Genomic DNA, 20,152 nt, shown 5'->3' with positions numbered 1-20,152 from the left:
CTATTTATTTATTTATTTATTTATTTATTAAAGATTTATTTATTTATTTATTTATTTGATAGAGATCACAAGTAGGCAGAGAGGAACGCAGAGAGAGGGAGAGAGAGAGAGAAAGAGGAACGGAAGCAGGCTCCCTGCGGAGCGGAGTGCCTGATGCAGGGCTCAATCCCAGGACCCTGGTATCACGACCTGAGCCAAAGACAGAGACTTTAACCCCTGAGCCATCCGGGTGCCCCAGACCTACTTTAAAAAAAAAATGCTAGTACTTATTCTTGGTAGCTTCACATATTTTCTGTAATGGGAAAATTGAGGATGATTGGTAACCAAAAAAAAAAGAATTTTATGTTGAAAACAAACAGACATATAAACTGATGGAAAAGATGAATGGGTAGAGAATTTCAAATTACCCAAAGAGACTTCCATCAAATATTTCTTTCCTTTTTTTTTTTTTTCCTTTAAACGGGGCAATTGCGATACAATTCATATACCGTAAAGGTTAAAGTGAAATTCAGTGGTTTTAGTATATTTGCAGAGTTGTGCAACCATCACCATAGTCTAATCTCAGAACATCTCATCATCCCTGAAAGAACAAATACCTCCCTGCTTGCGCCCCCCCACCATGGTCATTAGCAGACATTCCTCATCTTCCTCACCCCTGGCAACTGCTAATTTACTTTCAGTCTCTCTAAATTTTCATGTTCCAGAATTTAAAGTAGATGGGAATCATACAATATGCTGTCTTCTGTGATTGGCTTCTCTCACACTGTATAATGTTTTCAAGTTTCATCCATCCTGTATCAGTATTTCATTCCTTTTCATTGCTGAGTTATATTCTGTTGTGTGAATATACCTTAATTAATTTATCCCTTCATCAGCTGGTATACATTTGGGTTCTTCCCCTTTTGGGATATTATAAATATTCCTGCTATGAACATTGACATACAAGTTTTTGTATGCGAACAATTGTTTTTAGTTATCTTGAGTATATGTAGTAGAAATGCTTGGTCATATGGTAACTCTATGTGTAACTTTTTTTTTTTTTAAAGATTTTATTTATTTATCAGAGAGAGGGTGAGAGAGCAAGCACAGGCAGACAGAATGGCAGGCAAAGGCAGAGGGAGAAGCAGGCTCCCTGCCGAGCAAGGAGCCCGATGCGCGACTCCATCCCAGGACGCTGGGATCATGACCCGAGCCGAAGGCAGCTGCTTAACCAACTGAGCCACCCAGGCATCCCTATGTGTAACATTTTAAGGAACTGCCAAATTGTTCCAAAGGGATGGTACCATTTTTTAATCCCACCAGCAGTATATGAGAGCTCCAGTTTCTCCACCTCCTCACCAACACTTGTTATTGACTGTCATTTTTATTTTAGCCATCCTGACAGATATGAGGTCATGTCTCACATGGTTTATTTTTTATTTGAAAGATCTTATTTATTTGACAGAGTATGAGAGAAAGTACAAGCAGGGGGATGTAAGAGTGGGAGAGGGAGAAGCAGATTCCCCGCTGAGCAGGAAGCTCAACGGGGGGCTCCATCCCAGAACCTTGGGATCATGACCTGAGCTGAAGGCAGACGCTTAACCCACTGAGCCACCCAGGCACCCCATTTTTTCTTTTTCTTGATGGTGCCCTCTGAGCACAAAAATTTTTAATTTTGAAATTGAATATATTTTTATTTTGTCACTTGTGCTTTTGATTTCATATCTAAGAGTTTTAAAGTGTTAGCTATTATGTTGAGCTAGGATATGGTTCTTTCTGAGTTAATTTTTGTATGTGTTACAAGGTAGGGGTTTAACTTCATTCTCTTGAATGTTACTATCCCATTGCCTCAGCATCATTTGTTGGAAAAGCTGTTCTTTCCCCCACTGAATGATTTTGGCATCCTTGTTGAAAACCATCCTTGTTGGTCACAAATGTAAGGGTTTATTTCTGGCTCTTAGTTTGATTCCATTGATCTCCATGTCTGTCTTTATGCCAATACCACACTATCGTGGTTACTGTAGCTCTGTGGTAATTTTTAAAATTGTGAGCCCTCTTTTTTTTTTTCAGTCTTTCTAAACAATCCCTAGCAGTAGGATTCTACCTCAAACATTTAACACGTGTTTAAAGCAGATTATTTGAATATTTTGTTTTATGAGAAAACTATAAATCAAGTTTCTTTTTATTTGCATATGGCTTCTGATTGATGTTTTTGTCTTCTGTGAACAGCGGCCTTAGGAGAAAATAAGTTTTCTGGGCTAGATATTATCACCTACATATGTCCAGGACAATAAGATATAAATTGAAACAGAATTGTAGTTGAAGACATAGTTTTGCTAAAATGTACCATATATGTTACAAATGCACCATACTGTGTTTTCTTTCCTTCTTTCTTCCTTCCTTCCTTCCTTCCTTCCTTCCTTCCTTCCTTCCTTCCTTTCTTTCTTTCTTTCTTTCTTTCTTTCTTTCTTTCTTTCTTTCTTTCTTTCTTCTTTCTTTTTTTTCTGCAAGGGAGTAGGGAGGTAGAAAAGCACTATATGAAAATAGTTAAGGACCTGGACTCTGGATTTTGATTATATTAAGTTAGAATCCTGCCTCACTACTTCTTAACTTTGTGACTATGGACAAATTACTAAATTATTTTAATGCCACTTACTTTATAATTTAGTGAGTATTAGATGGGGCTATGTGTATAAAATAGTTATATAATATGTATAAATGGTTCTATAATTATTATTTTTTTTTTTAAAGATTTTATTTATTTATTTGTCAGAGACAGAGGGAGAGAGAGCAAGTGAGCACAGGCAGACAGAGAGGCAGGCAGAGGCAGAGGAAGAAGCAGGCTCCCTGCCAAGCAAGGATCCTGATGTGGGACTCGATCCCAGGACCCTGGGATCATGACCTGAGCCGAAGGCAGCTGCTTAACCAACTGAGCCACCCAGGCGTCCCGGTTCTATAATTATTTTAAAATAATTTTTTTAAAAGTGTTTGCCAACAGAGCATTGATTAAATCTGGAGATGTCAAACATTTTACATTTATAGCATAATTTTTTGCTTTCCCTTTCATTTTTTATTTGTATTTTTTATTAAGATATAATTTATATGTCACAAAACACCCTTTTAAAGTGTTTAATTCATTGCTTTTTAGCATATTTACAAAGTTGTGCAATCATCTCCAAAATCTAATTCAAGAGCATCACCCCCCCAAAAACTCGTACCCATGAGCCATCACACTTCATTCCTTCTCCCCACGCCTGGCAACCACTGATCTACTTTCTGTCTCTATGGATTTGCTTCTTGACATTTCATATAAGTAGAATTGTACAATATGTGACCTTTTGGGTCAGGCTTCAAGGTTTTCAAGTGTTACCCACGCTATGGCAGGTATTAGTACTTCATATCTTTGTATTGCTGAATAATATTCCCTTGTGTGGACAAGCTCATTTTACTTACCCATTCATCATTCACCTGGACATTTGGCTTGTTTTGACTCACTGGCTATTATGAGTATTGCCGCAACAAACATCCATGTACATGTTTTTGTGTGAACATGTGTTTTCAGTTCTTTTGGGTATATACCTAGGTGGCATTGCTGGATCATGGAGGGACTCTGTGTTTTGACTATTTGAGGAGCTGCCAAACTGTTTTCCAAAGGGACTGTACAATTTTACATTCCCACCAGCAATATGTGAGGTAATAGCATAGTTTTCACTATCAACATATATTTTATATATATACATAATATATAAAAACATTTAATATATAAAATATATATTAAATCTATATAAATGTATATTTTTCCAGCCTTATTGAGGTATGATTGATGAATAAATATTATATGTATTTATGGTATACAGTAAATTGTTTCAATATGTATACAATGTGAAATTATTACTGTGGCCAAGCTAATGTACATATCCATCCCCTCACATAGTTACTTTTTGTGGCAAGAACAAAAGATTTTAAGATGTTCTCTCTTAGCAAATTGCAAGTATACAACAAATTATTATAACTACAGTCATCATACTGTATATTAAGTCTCCAGAACTTTTTCATCTTAAAACTGAATGTCTGTACCCCTGATGAGCATGTCCCATTTCCCCTATCTCCTAGCCACTGGCGGCTACTTTTCTACACTCTATTATCATGAGTTCAACTTTTTTAGTTTCTACATGTGGGTGTGATTATACATTATTTGTCTTTCTGTATCTGGCTTATTCCACTTAACATAATGTCCTCCAGGTTGATTCATGTCACAAATATCAGGATTTCCTTCTTTTTTAAAGGCTGAATAATATTCCATTATGTACGTATATATGTGTATAAATATATACCTGTGTATATGTATGTATATGTAAATATATATATTTCATTGCATATATACGTATGTGTGTCACATTTTCCTTAACCATTCACCTGTTGACGAACACTTAGGTTGTTTGCATGTCTTGGCTGTTGTGAACACAGGATTGCAGATAGTGTTTTCATTTCCTTCAGATAAGTATCCAGAAGTGGGATTGTTGGATCCTTTGGTACTTCTCTTTTTATTTATTTATTTAAAAATTTATATTTTTTAAGATTTTATTTATTTGACAGAGAGAAACACAGTTAGAGAAGGAACACAAGTACGGAAGCAGCAGAGGGAGAGGAAGAAGCAGGCTTCCTGCCAAGCAGGGAGCTGGATGTGGGGCTTGATCCTGGTACCCTGGGATCATGACCTGAGCTGAAGGCAGACGCTTAAGGACTGAGCCACACAGGCGCCACTTCACTTCTCTTTTTAATTTTTGAGGAACCTCCATAATGTTTTCCATAATGGCTGTACCTATTTACATTCTCATTTATTGTGTACAAGGGTTCCTTTTTCTCTATATCTTTACTAACCCTCGTTATCTTTTGCCTTTTTGGTAATAGTTATTCTAATAGGTGTGAGGTGAGATCTCATTATGGGTTTGATTTGCATTTCCCTGATGATTAATGATGTTGAACACCTTTTTATGTACTTGTTGGTCATTTGTATGTCTTCCTTGGAAATGTATATTCTTCTTTGAATATATATTTTTGAAAGAAATTCCAAGGGATTAAGAGGCAGGGACCTTGAGAGAGCCTGTTGAGGTAATGTTCTATATCTTCATCTTAGTGGTGTCTACATGGGTGTATTCACATATATAAATTTATTGAGCAATGGACTTAAATTAATGACTTATTGTATGTAAGTGACGTGTCAATAAAAAAAAAAATCCTTACTTCATTGTACCTTTTTTCATTTTACTATAGACCAGGGGGGCTCTTTTTCAGACCATCACTGATCTGACAACCACTGATCTTGAGATAAAAGCTAAATATACTTATTAGACACAGAAAATTCCGTCACAGTCTAGTCCAAGTTTCCTTTCTCTCTGCACCTCCTATACCTTCCCTTCCTCCCATATTTTGTTTATTCTTGGAGTTCTCAGACTCACAAGACTTTCTTTATGTATGTGGCATTTACCGATTTTTAAAATTTGCTTTTAAAAACTTTTTATTTTCAGGGGCGCCTGGGTGGCTCAGTGGGTTAAAGCCTCTGTCTTTGGCTTGGGTCATGATCCCAGGGTCCTGGGATAGCCCCGCATCGGGCTCTCTGCTTAGTGAGGAGCCTGCTTCCCTTCCTCTCTCTGCCTGCCTCTCTGCCTGCTTATGATCTCTGTCAAATAAGTTAATTAAAAAAAAACTTCTTATTTTCAAATAATTATAGACTCAAGGAAAGTTACAAAAATACTATGTACTACTGAATCCATGTACTACTGATGTACCTTCCCCTAGTAGTGACGTATAGCTGTAGGACAATATCAAAACTAGGAAGTTGATATTCATTAACTAATTTGTAAATTCATCATTTTTAAAATTATTTTTAAAATTCCCTTTGCTGCCTAATATGTTAACCATTAGCCACATGTAACTATTTAATTTAAATTATTCAAAATTATGTAAAATTAAAAGTTAATTCTATGGTCTCACTAGCCACATTTCAAGCATTTAATACCCACATGTGATCAATGATGGCCATATGCACAGCGAAGATATAGACTATTTACACTGCACAAAATTCTTTAATAACCCTGTTCTAGACTGTGTTCTTCTTGAGGGAAGACTTGCCTTTTTCATCTTTATATCTGTAATTCCTAGGCAGTGTGGGCACTCAGTCCATACCTGAATGGTTGGGTCTGGTCCTACCCTCTTGTTTTACATGTGAAGAATTGTGGGCCCTAAGTTGTGATAAATAAAACGATACCTCACTTTTGAGTATCACATCTTGAATGAGAACTCATTTTCCTAATTCCAGGTTCACTGTTCTTCCCATGTGGACTCATTACTTTGTGAATTCATTGATTTGTCTCAGTTTTAGAGAAGCAATATTAAAATAATACACTTCTCAAACTTTACGGTGCAGAAAAATCAGCTAGGAAGCTTGTTAGAACTTCATATTTCTGGACTGTCCAGAAAGTAGGTCTGGGGTGGGGTATAAGAATCTATATTTTAAACATATGCTTTATCAGTACTGTGTGGTAGTAGCATAAGGATACTTAAGAGAGAGCCTAGAAATGGAACTGCACTAATATGGACATTCGATTTTTAACAAAGGTACCATTTGAGGAAAGGAAATCTTTTCAACACATGATGTCGGAACAACTAACTATCAATACGGAAGAAAAAATGAACTTTAACCCCTATCTCCTGTCTTATGTAATATGGATCACTGATCTAAATATGACAGTATTATAATCCTTGTAGGAGCGATCATAAGAGAATATCTTGGGGATGAGTAAAGGTTTCTTGGACAGGCCATAAAAGGAATCATCATAAATTAAAAATTGGTAAGTTTTACTTCATCAAGACCTTTTGCTTACCAAAAGACACAATTAGGAAAATGCATAGGTAGACCACAGAATGAGAGAAAATATTGCAGAATACATTTCAGATTAAGGACAGGTATCCAGAAGATGTAAAAACTCAGAATATATGAAGATTTTCTGTAAGTCAACAATAAAAGGATAAATAATCCAGTTAAAAAACTGGCAAAAAGTTATGAGCAGACAAAATAAGATCTACAAATGTCTAAACATGCATGCACAGGAAAAAGTACTCAATATTATCAGTCATCTAGGAAATGAAAATTAAACGAAAATGAGACTCCACTATATAAATACCAGAATGGTTGAAATGATTAAGTAAGCAAAACCCAATGTTGGAAGGATTTGGAGCAACCAGAACTCTTACATTTTGTGTGGGAGTGCAGAATGGTATTGTCACTCTGGGGAAAGTGTGACAAATGTTTTTATAGAAGTCTTTTTGTGAATATCCTTTTATAGGTAGTGTATCTTGGGTGGATACTTAGGAGTAAAACTGCAGGGTGTATAAGAAGCATTTCTACTCCTAGATATTTACTCAGCAGAAAGAAAGATGATATCCACAAAAAATGTTACACAGAAATGTTCATGGACAGCAGCTTTATTCATAGTAGCCAAAACACAGGAATAGGCCAGGTGTTCATCAACACAAAAATGAATAAATTGAACTATAAACTCCCACACAGTTACACAGTGGTACTCAGCAATAAAAAGGAACAAACTACTGGATGAATTTCAGAAGCGTTAAGCCGAGTGAAAGCTTGACACAACGGAATTCTCAGTTAAGGCATATAAAGCTCAATGGTGAAAAAAATGAGAACACCGGTTGCCTCTGTGGGAGTAGGGGGAGGTCTTGATTAGAAAAGATCATGAGAACTTTCTCTAGTCATAATCATGTTCTGCACCTTGCTACGGGTTGGGTCAAACTAGTGTGTGCCTTGGTCAGAATTCACTGAATGTTGTACTTAAGATTTGTGCGTTTCACTCAATGTAAGTTTTGCTGTGAGGATCAAAAATAGTTTTAAAAGTTGTGATTTTGGGGCGCCTGGGTGGCTCAGTGGGTTAAGCCGCTGCCTTCGGCTCAGGTCATGATCTCAGGGTCCTGGGATCGAGTCCCACATCGGGCTCTCTGCTCAGCAGGGAGCCTGCTTCCTCCTCTCTCTCTGCCTGCCTCTCTGCCTATTTGTGATCTCTCTCTGTCAAATAAATAAAATCTTTAAGAAAAAAAAAATTAAAAAAAAAAAGTTGTGATTTTGGGGCACCTGGGTGGCTCAGTGGGTTAAACCTGTGCCTTCAGCTCAAGTCATGATCTCAGGGTCCTGGGATTGAGCCCCACATCAGGCTCTCTGCTCAGCGGGGAGCCTGCTTCCTCCTCTCTCTGCCTGTCTCTCTGCCTACTTGTGATCTCTTTCTTTGTCAAATAAATAAATTAAAAAAAAAAAGTTGTGATTTTGATGCAAGTGATCTCAAAACCGCACTTTAAGAACCATTGTATTTGATTAATTTCAGAAATAATTCTCTCTTACCATGAAAAATAATAATTCATGGGTTACTAATATCACATTTAGAAATTTTGCCTTAAAAATTCATGGCACTTTAAATATTTTAAAAGGTATATTTTTAAAAGTAACATTTCCTTATTAGTAGGTTAATGAATTGGTGGACAAGGACTTAAGACCGTATTATATAGTTTATTTTTTTCAGTAAGTATTCTTTTCTAATGTGAGGGATGCAATTTTAATATCAGGAGTAGCATCTGGAAACAGTTGTGCATTGATAAACATAGTTGAATTGGTTAAAATGTGGTTTGAGATGGATATTTACAGAGACATTTGGGAAAGCGGATGATAAATCTCTTTCAGTTAAACCCCTGCCTCTCACCCCCACCCCCATGCAATGAATATGTTTACTTATATGATAGGCCTCTAGCATCATTTACTTTAAGATTCTAAATGTTTAGAAGATTGGAACTTTTACTTTATGTATCTTAATTGGAACATGAATCTGCAAACTTTCAGAAGTCTCCAGAGGAACAATGGGAACTCTGACACTAATGACCAAATGGTGACTCATGGATACAGGGGAAATCTGATCTTATGGGTTTGTAGGTGAAGTTTAATGTTCAGTTGTCTTGCTGTATCCCAAATAATCTCTCTTATAATGGGTGATCAGTCAGATGCCTGAAATTCCACCAACTAAAGATACCTGCCTGCCTCTCTAAAATTTCCTGATAAGAATCCTCTGGGGGCATTATTAAATTTCAGACTCCTCCCTTAAAGATTGGAATTCCTCCCTGAGAGACTGATTCAGTGGGTCAGAGATGGGCTGACAATTTTGTAGTTTTTAACTAGTACCTTGTTGAAAATACAAATTCCAACACTTCTTTGGGAAGAAGCCCCCAAATCGACATGTTTTAGAGCATATATGATGAGAGGCCGTCTTCTCGTGTCACTGCCACACCCTGAGTCAGTTCTGTCACTGTCACAAGAGAGGAGAGGAAAGTAGGAGACTGAGGGAAGATAATTTATGATTGAGGGCAGATCTTAGCGTAAGACCTAGGTGGAGGAAGGTAAGAACTTGAAGGACAGTGAGCTTGTCTGAGAGGAAGGAAAGAATCTCCTGGGAACCATCCAATGGCTGTAGTCCTTGCTACCATTTTTTGGTAGGGGAGGGCCAGGGGACATGGGCAACCCATTGGAGAGTGACTTTTTAAAGCAACTACGTTCATTAGCTTTCAAGTGGTGGGGAGAATTCAGGGTAATTCTGTATGCCACTAAAAATTTGTCTACATGCCACGGGTTGCCAGTCATTTTACATGCTGTTAATGGAAACCCAGCAACTATAAACATACATTGATTTTTCTCTTGTGTAGTAAGAAGAAGACATAACCTATAGACCATCTTCTGGCAGAAGATGATAGATTTGGATCAGAAACGGGAGGCGTTGGAAGCCAGGAATCAAAAGTGAAGAAATTCTGCAAGCCCTTGGGTGAGAAAGGTGACAGGGATTTATTTATTTACTCACACACCTCACATTGTTGTTACGTGGTTATCTAATGTGAGTGTGTTGCTTTTAGGCTGATGTGTGCCATCAATGATATTAGGGAGAGGGTGGAATCAGCTGCTGGAAATGGGTCTTGAGTGCACATTTCTTCATAGGCTGCTTCGGCCAATACTTCCTGTCATGACCTTGTCAGCATTCACTTCTACTTATTTCCCTGGACCCTTCTTCCACCTTTCCAGGGCTAGAGTGGAACCTGAAATACCTTCATTATTATTCATGGCTAACATTGGTTGAATTATTTTTTGCTGCGCACCCTGCTGCTGTGTTCCACGTGCATTTTTTATTTCTTTCTCAAAATAAGGGTCTAGATGCTTTGATTATTGTCCATTTTGAAGACGAAGCACCTGAGGTTCCAAAAGGCTAATCTAGCTTGCCCAGGACCTTATGGCTAGGGAATGGTAGAACCAGATTTTAAACTCATGCTTGCTTGCTTTCTCTTCCTTCCCTCTCTCCCTCTTTACTTCCTTTCTTCCTTCTTCCCTACCTTCCTTCTCTTAGAGCACTTGCATGTACAGACATACACGGTAGGGGGGGAGGGAAGAGAGAGAGGGAGAGCGAGAATCCCAAGCAGGCTCCTTGCCTACCTTGGGGCCCACTCAGGCTCCATCTCACGACTCTGGGATCATAGCCTGAGCTAAAATCAAGAGTTGGACACTTTAACCACCCAGGCACTCCTGAACTCATGCTTTCTGACTTCTAATTCCAAACTCAGAAAATGGGAAACTGCCCTTGCACCTCCTTCAGTGTGCAGGAACAGGTATCCTGGCTGGACAGACCGCTTTTGAAAGGCCGTCAGTCCCTGAGACTTAAAAGAATTAAGGTTTTCATTATGAAATTTTTGAAAATCAGAGAAGGGAGAGAAAACACCTATAATATGGCTGGCCTTACATAACTACAATTAACTAGTATCTTCATGTATTTGCTTTCAGGCTTTTTGGGGCATATGAATATATTTCCTTATAGTATGTATATTCTTTAGTATCTGATATTTTAAGTATAAGTAGAATTTCCATACTCCTAGATTTTCATGACTCTCGAGTGATAACGTAAGACTTCTAGCAGTTTAAGAGAAGGCTAGCAAATAAGTGAATGAGTTGATTCCGTGTATGGAATATTATGTGTCTGTGCACTTGTCGCTTTTGATTTTCTGTGTTCAGAGGGGAGGACTATTGTTTTAGTTTAAATTTTGTAGAACACTTTATACAGTACCGTGAACAAATAACATACTCTCCCAAATCAAATACGTTTTACCTGTTGTTCTAGGTCTTGCTCAAATCCACACCACCATTAAGCCTTTCTAGATTTTCAAGCCCATGATGATCTTTCTCTATTCCAGTCTTCTCGAGCGCTTCCTGGCTGTGTCTCCCATTTGACATTCACCATGCCCTCCATTTGCTAGTTACGATGTTTTTTGTCCTGTTTTCTTATACCTTTCTCTATCCACGACAGCTAAGCTAGCGCTTTTTTCATGACATCACTTTTGTTTTTTTAGCATTTTGGTATTCAAACCAAATTGCTATTAATCAATTTCTCTGACATACTGACTTTAAACTTTCTGGTGTGTCTTTCTTTGCCTTGTAGGTTCCTATCACTGTAATCATGCCAGAAATGACAGAGAATGAGACTCCTACAAAAAAGCAGCACAGGTACGTAGCCCCAGTCCAAAAATAACATATAGTTTGGGCAGATAAAAAGCAGAATTAGTCCCTACTTTGCTAAAAAGGCAGTCCTCAGGGAACTTTCATTTGGGTGCCTGGAAAACCATTGCTCTTCAGAATATGTGCGGTACCAAAAGGAGTATAGAGTTAAAATTTACCTGTCCTCCTTATTTTATTAACACTGTAACAAGTAAGAATGGTAGGAAGTAATTAAAATTGTATAATACCAAATCTGTGTTAAATGTTTACCTTCTCCTGAAAATTTTACTTGCACACAGTATTATAGTCTTTATAAATCATAAATTCATTTAGACTGAAGTCAATTTAAATAGACGTTTTGTGACATTACAATTTTCTGACATTATAATTTTCTAACATTACAATATGCACAGCAGTATATTACTTCTGGTTCTTTGTATAAGCCCCTTTCTGAATTTCCAGCATTTGGGGCAGTGTTTCTGCTTAGAATTGCATGCCTGGTGCTTTCATTAATATTAAAATCCCCATTCTCTTTCTTTACCAAATAGCTATTAGGGAATGCTAATGTTTGTACATAAAAGGGAAAATCAGTGGTTTTAGGAAATTAGCTTTTAGGTACACAAATGCAAAACATGGCTCAAATGCCAGTAATCTGTGCATGGTGCTGTTGGCTGCCTTTTTTCTCCCTGGGATTAAAAGTTTCCTCCTGTTCTTGTATCCCTTACACATTCACAGCACCCCTTCCCAGCCACCAGGGCAAACATCAGAGGTCACGACTTGGGATATCTCTTTGAGAGTTGACTAGCTCTTTAATTACATTTTTCAAATAGTTAAGGTTTTTTCAGTGATTAATTTACTTCCCAACCAATGACTTCTGGGTATGGAAGAATAGAGAATTGTAATTACTTCTAGAAATCGTGGATTCTAAATTTACATTGATGTACCTACAGTTATGTTTTCCATACCATAATATTTATTAAGAAAATGTTTCTTTGGGTGGTTTCCTGTTGATACAACAAATACAAATTCATAAAATTTATTCTTACAGTTCTCAAAATATAAAGTGTTAAAAATGTCTTCCCATTATTTTCATGTTCCTTTTATCTTTTTGTTTCAGAAAGAAAAACCGGGAGACACACAACGCAGGTAGAAACAACAATTTCAATTATATTTGTTAGCACTTTTTACATTCAAAATGAAATTATACTGTAGTTGATTTTAAGTTTTTGTGTTGTAAGCATAGCATCATTATTCATTATGTTTTGGGGAAATGTCCCTTACTTTTTTTTTTTTTTTAAGATTTTATTTATTTCTTTGAGAGAGAAAGCATGAGTGAGGAGGAATGTCAGAGGGAGAAGCAGACTCCCTTCTGAGCAGAGAGCCCTAAATGGGGCTCCATCCCAGGACCCCAAGATCATGCTGAAGGCAGATGCTCAGCTGATTAAACCACCCAGGTGCCCCTGTTCCTTACTTTTTTATTTCTTTATTGTTTAATTGACAAAAAGCCCCCAAGCTCACGAAGGTGGTTTGCTTATCTGCTGATTCATTGTCTATTTAAATAATTTAAGGATTAATATGTATCCCTGGAACTAGAGGTTTAAGTGGTTTCACTCACTGAGGAGGTCCAGCTCTACCTCTGCCAAATGGAATAAAGAGTATGTGTCTTTGCAGAAATTCTAGAGGGGGCTGGCTGCCTACAGGAGTAGGGGAGAGATGAGCAGCAGGCTGTAGACCTTAAAGGTCCTAGAAATGTGAAGAGTCTTAATGAAGTTATGGAGTCCTCAATTACAGAGAAATATAGAAAATACATATTTGATTTTATCTCAAAATACCAAAATTCTAGGCCAAAGCCAGATAAACATTTATAGAAGTAATTGTATGTACTTTTACAATTTGGTACATTTTATAACACTTTATTTTTCAGGGGCTACAGCCTTCTAGTCATCGTAAAAGGTGTTTTAAGGTTCTATAATCTAAGTAGGTCTCCTTTGCCCATATGAAAATGCAGCTGTTTAGTAACTTAGCTTGTTAGTAGGTTCTTAAATTTCAGTTATCACTAAAATCTCTAGTAATTACTTGAAACATAGTTAGCAACTTCTGTTTATAATTTGAATTTAATTATTATAGATCACATTTTAAAATGTTAATAGAAGTATTACTTTTATCAGTTCCTATAATACTAGACTTAAAATATGACATTCTTAGAAATCTAATTGTAGTTATTTGTCTCCAATAGATATTGTTTGATAAAATTTTGTTAGGGATTTCTTTACCTAAAATTTCTTTACCCAGGGAGAATAACAAACTTTGGCATTGGTACCATAAGGTTTGATAAATGGATTTTCCTCCCTGTCTAGTGGAGAGGCATAGAAAGAAGAAAATCAATGCCGGAATAAATAGGATAGGAGAGCTGATCCCGTGTTCCCCTGCCCTGAAGCAGGTAAGAAGTCCACTCATATTTTCATTCCTTACTTGTGAAGATATAATTCTCTAAGTTGTTTCTTTGCTCAGAATGATTATTTTTGTTTCCTGTTGTTTATGGTATATAGTTACTTGCCTCATTGTTTTTCATTTGCTTAATTTTCTATATACCTATCTTTAATTTCCCCATACTTATAGCAGTCTTATAGCAGAGCATTCTGCATAGTCAGATAGACCACATAATTTTTAGATCTTTAAGATCTTGAATTATTCAGTCCTATGATTACCTTTATTTATGTGCTATTGTATTTACCAGGCATTTCTTTTATCTTCTGTCAGTCATATTTTTTGTCTTAAATTCTTACCTAGAATCTTCCAAAGATCTCTATTTTATTCTCTGTGCCCTATCAACATCCAGTGGTACATAAATCTCAGCTTTTAAACAGGACAGTATTCCTTCATGAATAAAGCTTTTTGTTTCCTGTGATAATGAGGATAAAATGTGCTTACTGAAAACAAAACAAAATAAAACAAAATGGAAACAATATGGAAGGCATAAAAAAGTTTGAAAAATAAATTGACATGCTACTTCCAAGTTATAGCTACTATTATGACTATTATATTATTATAACTATTGTTGTTATACATCTTACACATGCTGTTACACATTGCTTCATGATTTTATATATCTGTATCTATATCTAGACACCAAGTGCTGTTTTATAACCTGCCTTGTCATTTTCATTCACTGGTATATACTAGACTTTTAGTTACAGATACCCTTCCTCATATGATCTCCTTTCTTTTTCATGGTTATGTAGTGTTTCATTATAATGGGATTTCATAATTTGTCTTAGCCTTTTGGTTAGTTTTTAATTAAATTAATATATGTGAAAATTAATATATAAACATAACAAATAGCACTAAAAACCTTACAACAACAATATGAGCCTCTGGACTTCTTGCTTCCCAAGTCTAGTACAACAACTTAAAGGCATCCATTCTCAACTCTTTCTTCTGAAATAACCCTTATATTTTGAAATAATAAGCTTATATTACTATATCTTAATATTTCTATTTTAGATTTTATCTATTGTCTTCTTATTCTTTTCCTTTGGCTTCACCTTGTCTAATCCTCCCAATATAATTCTACTCAAACTTTTGGTTAAATTGGTATTCAGTTTTTTGTTTTTTAGACTGAAAATATGGTTAATTGTAGGAGGGATTACTATTACTATGTTTTGTCTTGTATGTAACTTTTGTGTTTTTGGGGGGTTAATAATTGCCTCACTTTTCATTTGCTTACCTGTTTATATGCCAATTTTGATATTTATTTATTTAAATTTTTAAAAATTTATTTTTTATTTTTAAGTAAGCTCTATACCCAATGTGGGGCTTGAACTCACAACCCTGAGATCAAGGGTCCCATGCTCTACTAACTGAGCCTCTTAGGCACCTCTCTCTATACCTCTCTTTAATTCTTTACACACTTCCAACTGTCTCTTTAGGGTTACTGCATAGTCAAGTGTATCACATAATTTGTTTTCTCTTTTTCCTTTGAGACTTTACTTCTAGAACCATCTGCCGCTCTTCAGTCTCAACTGGTCTTTTCCAACTCTTCTGTTTTTAAATTTCAGCTCTCATACTTTTAATTTTAATTTAATACTTTCAAGAGTCTTTTTCTTATTCTCTTTGTTTTTTTTTTTTTTCATATTGTATGTTTGGTTCATGAATACAACATTATATCATCTCTGAGAATGTTATATAGGTTTTTAAAATTTTTTTCTTGTTTTTGTTTCTTCTAATTTTCTTTTTTTTCCCTTTGTTTCATTGTTTTGTCTTTCATTTTGGGGACTTTGCTTAAATTTTAGGGATACTTAGCTGTTTTCTCATATTTGAGAATGAGGCATTAAAAAGTTGATTGAATAGGCTTGGCTTTTGGTGCTCTTAACTGTTGAGTGATTAAGTGGTAAGCTAGTATTGTTTTTGTGGCATTAAAAAATATCAATATTGGTAGCTTGTTTACTTTTGGGACTAGCTATAACTTTTATTTTCCAGAGAAGAATCCTTCAGCACCCTATCTAGGAGGGGGAAGGGTGGGAAGAAGAGTATAAGGCTGGTTGCCACATTCTGGGAGCTGGTTGGAGAAAGGGTGCTGGAGAGTCTCATGCTTTAGGAGGCAGAATTTTACTTTACCCTCCTGTCTTCATTGAGTTGCCTCATCTTGTCCACTTCTGTGCCAACCATCCCTGAGGCCAGAATTCTCTAGTTCAGATTTTACAGAACTTGTCTCCTGCATTGGTACAGCTGCGTAGGATGTGTGTGTGGGAGAGAGGGGGTTTTTATTACTGCATAAGAAGAGTCTTTCCACCACTCTCTTCAGTTTAACCCCATACGTCACCGCAACTTTTGTGGTAGCTGGAGCTTCCCAGTCCATCCTGTACCTCCTCAGGCTTTCAGAGGGCCAGATCAATTTGCTTGCTTCTCAGCACCATCTCCCTTGGCAAGGTCTTATACTTCACTTTCTTTTCATTCTCTTCTACAGGGTTGTACTTAGTCTTGCATATGTGTATTTTTTTATTTGTTTGTGTGTGTGTGTGTTTAATGTACTTTGAGCTTCCTTAACATGATAGCAAATTTAAGGGCAGGAACTGTCTTCTGATTGTTTTTCTTTCTCCACATGTCAATTTACAGGAGTTTCTCAGGAAATTTTGGTGTTTTCCCAGTAATATCTTATTTTCCTGCTCTTGGTTTTCATTCCTACAAGTTTCTCTGAAAGGAAACCATAGTCATTCAACTTCCTTGCTGTCCTAGAATGTGCAATGGAAGTCAGTATTTGGCTCCCAGAAGCCAAGTAGATTAAGATTTTCTTCACTGTTGCTACACGTCCTCAGCCCCGTCTTCAGTAGAGAGGCAAGTAGATGGGCATTATCATGTTCTGCCTTTGTCTCAACTCTTGCTTTAAGAAAGGATAATATCTATCTTTTCTCTCTAGAGTAAAATATTTCCTAGATTATATTGGATCTCTGTTGGGACTCAATCTAAGAAACCCAGAATTGTAACTTTGTGAACCAAAGCCCTGAATCACCGATTCCACCTAAAAAGAGCTATCTGAGAAAGTACTGGGGATATTTAATAATATACATACTGGAATAGAAATTAAACATTCACTGCAACATTTTTAATAGCTGAATAATAAAAAAACAAAATGCCTCTTATACAGATTAAATAGTTGTCAGTGGGGCGCCTGGGTGGCTCAGTGGGTTAAGCCGCTGCCTTCGGCTCAGGTCATGATCTCAGAGTCCTGGGATCGAGTCCCGCATCGGGCTCTCTGCTCAGCGGAGAGCCTGCTTCCCTCTCTCTCTCTCTGCCTGCCTCTCCATCTACTTGTGATTTCTCTCTGTCAAATAAATAAATAAAATCTTAAAAAAAAAAAATAAATAGTTGTCAGTAATGGACTCAAAAATAAAATAAATTCAGACTTTAGAAAGTATAACATAGGGACGCCTGGGTGGCTCAGTTGGTTAAGCAGCTGCCTTCGGCTCAGGTCATGATCCCAGCGTCCTGGGATCGAGTCCCGCATCAGGCACCTTGCTCAGCGGGGAGCCTGCTTCTCCCTCTGCCTCTGCCTGCCATTCTGTCTGCCTGTGCTCGCTCTCTCCCCCTCTCTCTCTCTGATAAATAAATAAAATCTTTAAAAAAAAAAAAAAGAAAGTATAACATAGATATCTAAACTCTACAATGAAATATCTCCAAGATATATTTTTATTTTTATTTTTTATTTTTATTTTTTAAAGATTTTATTTATTTATTTGACAGAGAAAGATCACAAGTAGGCAGAGAGGCAGTCAGAGAGAGAGAGAGGAGGAAGCAGACTCCCTGCTGAGCAGAGAGCCCGATGCGGGACTTGATCCCAGGACCCTGAGATCATGACCTGAGCTGAAGGCAGCGGCTTAACCCACTGAGCCACCCAGGCGCCCCTTATTTTTATTTTTAAATTTTATTTATTTATTTGACAGAGATCACAAGTAGGCAGAGAGGCAGGCAGAGAGAGAGGAGGAAGCAGGCCCCCCACTGAGCAGAGAGCCCGATGTGGGGCTCGATCCCAGGACCCTGGGATCATGACCTGAGTAGAGGCTTTAACCCACTGAGACACCCAGGTACCCCTCCAAGATATATTTTTAAATAAAAAAGAACAATATAGCATACTGTTTATCTGTTCTGTGTTGTTGTTGTTGGTTTTGTTTTGTTTTGTTTTGTTTTGTTTTGTTTGATAGATAAAAAATCCATGTATCAGCATAGAATGTTTCTGGAAGGATATATAAGTAACTTTATGGCAGTTGCCTCTGGAATAAGGTCTAGAGAACTAAAACCAAAAGGAATGTCATTTATTATGTTTTATTTTTAATAATTGTTCATAGAGTAAGGAAGTCTAAAATCTTCACATTTGAATGGCCTCTCTGGCCTCTTCCTCCTACCACTCTTCCCCTATATACTTCACTCTAGTTCCACTCACTTCACCATGATTCCTCCAGTGTGTGAACACAGCCCTGCTTTGGGGCCTTTGTCCTTGTTGATCCTAATACCTGGAGTCTTTTCCTCCAGGTATCCATGGGGCATACTTCCTGGTACTTCCTTCAGGTTTTTGCTTTGTCTTACAAGAGAGGCCTTCTCCGGCCTATCCATGCAAAATAGATTATAGTACAGTATTTTAGTTTGAGCTTTTATAAGAAAAATAACATAGCCTGGGTGGTTTACACAACAGAAATTTACTTCTCACAGTTCTGGAGGCTGTGAAGTGTAAGCATACATCAGTTCCTGGTGTACGCTCTTTTCCTGGCTATGTCCTCGCATGACAAAGAGTGCGATCACCTCTCTCATGTCTTTTCTTCTAAGGGCACTGATCTCATTCATGAGGGATCTACCCTCATGACCTAACTACCTCCCAAAGGCCCACCTGCAGATACCATCATATCAGGGATCAGGGTTTCAACATGAGTTACAGGGGGACATAAACATTCAATCCATAGGACAGAGTGACCTCTGCCATCTCTGGCCTCCTCTTTACCCTGCTTTATTTGTTCTTCATAGCACTTAGCACTACCTGATTTTATATAAATATACAAATATATAAAGATATAAATATGTGTGTGTGTGTGTGTATAAATATATATATATAACTTGTATATTCCTGCAGGTCAGGAATTTTGTCTGTTTTGTTTATTATATCCCCAGTGCTTAGAACAGAACCTGACACATAGTAGATGTGCAATAAATACTTAGTAAATGAAAAATGAACAGTAGAAGCATTTGAATATGGTGCCTGTTTAATTTTGAAAAGATGCATATCACATATATGTGATAAAACCAAAGCTCTAAGTTTCTTCTGGCAAGTTCGTACTCTTCAGTGAAACTTTTAAATGGTTAATTCTCTTTGGCAGAGCAAGAATATGATCCTGGACCAAGCCTTTAAATATATAACAGAATTGAAAAGGCAAAATGATGAACTCCTGCTTAATGGAGGAAACAATGAACAAGGTAAAGATTTGAAGATTCTTTTTGTTCAGTGTTCAGGTCTTTGTGTCATAGGGCAACTTATAGTGGATACAGAAGGCTTTTTTTGACCAGAAACATTGTTAAGATTGTATCTTCAGTGGGTCTGAGAGAATAGTGTTGTAAAATAAATTCATTGTAGTTTACCTACCCACCCGCCCCTTGAACAACTCTAATCTTTCAGCCATACAGAATTTTGATTTTGGACTCTTCTGTGTACTTTTTGTTTGCTTAACTCATAAGACAAATAATGGTGGATCTCTTTTATTCCGCTTGGATCTTCCAGCTAGGGGATGTAGGGGAGAGTCCTGCTCAGTGTAACTTAAAAATAAAATAAAGATACGCTCGGGCCAAGACTTAGCTGTGAATTAACTCAAAAGGTCAAAACATTCCATTCATAATTGTTTATATTGCATGTACTGTGTGTTTCAGACTGCCTGATCATTTAATGGAATTTGGTTTTTATTAGTCATTATTTTTTAGATAATCACATTGTTAAAAAATTTTCAGTTTTTTATAACAGCTGAAAAGAAAAATATCCCAAGCAAGGGTAAAGCTCAGAGCGGTAGGCAGTTTGAATTGTCCTTTATTTATGGCTCTGACTAGAGCAGAGAA

The 20,152-nt window shown here is 36.9% G+C and overlaps 1 protein-coding gene across 4 annotated transcripts in view; it reads left to right on the top strand.

Annotated features, from left to right (window-relative positions):
- Window positions 1-20,152, top strand: part of USF3 (upstream transcription factor family member 3) — a 51,918-nt gene that overhangs the window by 17,791 nt on the left and 13,975 nt on the right. The window contains exons 2-6 of one of the 4 annotated variants that reach the window (XM_082736828.1): window positions 9,736-9,851; window positions 11,508-11,572; window positions 12,681-12,709; window positions 13,921-14,003; window positions 19,426-19,522. In XM_082736828.1, coding sequence (XP_082592954.1) covers window positions 11,526-11,572; window positions 12,681-12,709; window positions 13,921-14,003; window positions 19,426-19,522 — 256 coding nt within the window. In that variant the 5' untranslated portion in view covers window positions 9,736-9,851; window positions 11,508-11,525. Of the gene's footprint in view, window positions 1-9,735; window positions 9,861-11,507; window positions 11,573-12,680; window positions 12,710-13,855; window positions 14,004-19,425; window positions 19,523-20,152 lie in introns of those variants that run through there. The other 3 variants (XM_082736829.1, XM_082736830.1, XM_082736831.1) reach the window with 3 other exon arrangements.

Source organism: Mustela nivalis, assembly GCF_964662115.1.
Source record: "Mustela nivalis genome assembly, chromosome: 1".
Classification (NCBI taxonomy): domain Eukaryota; kingdom Metazoa; phylum Chordata; class Mammalia; order Carnivora; family Mustelidae; genus Mustela; species Mustela nivalis.
This window is presented reverse-complemented; position numbering and strand designations above follow the sequence as displayed.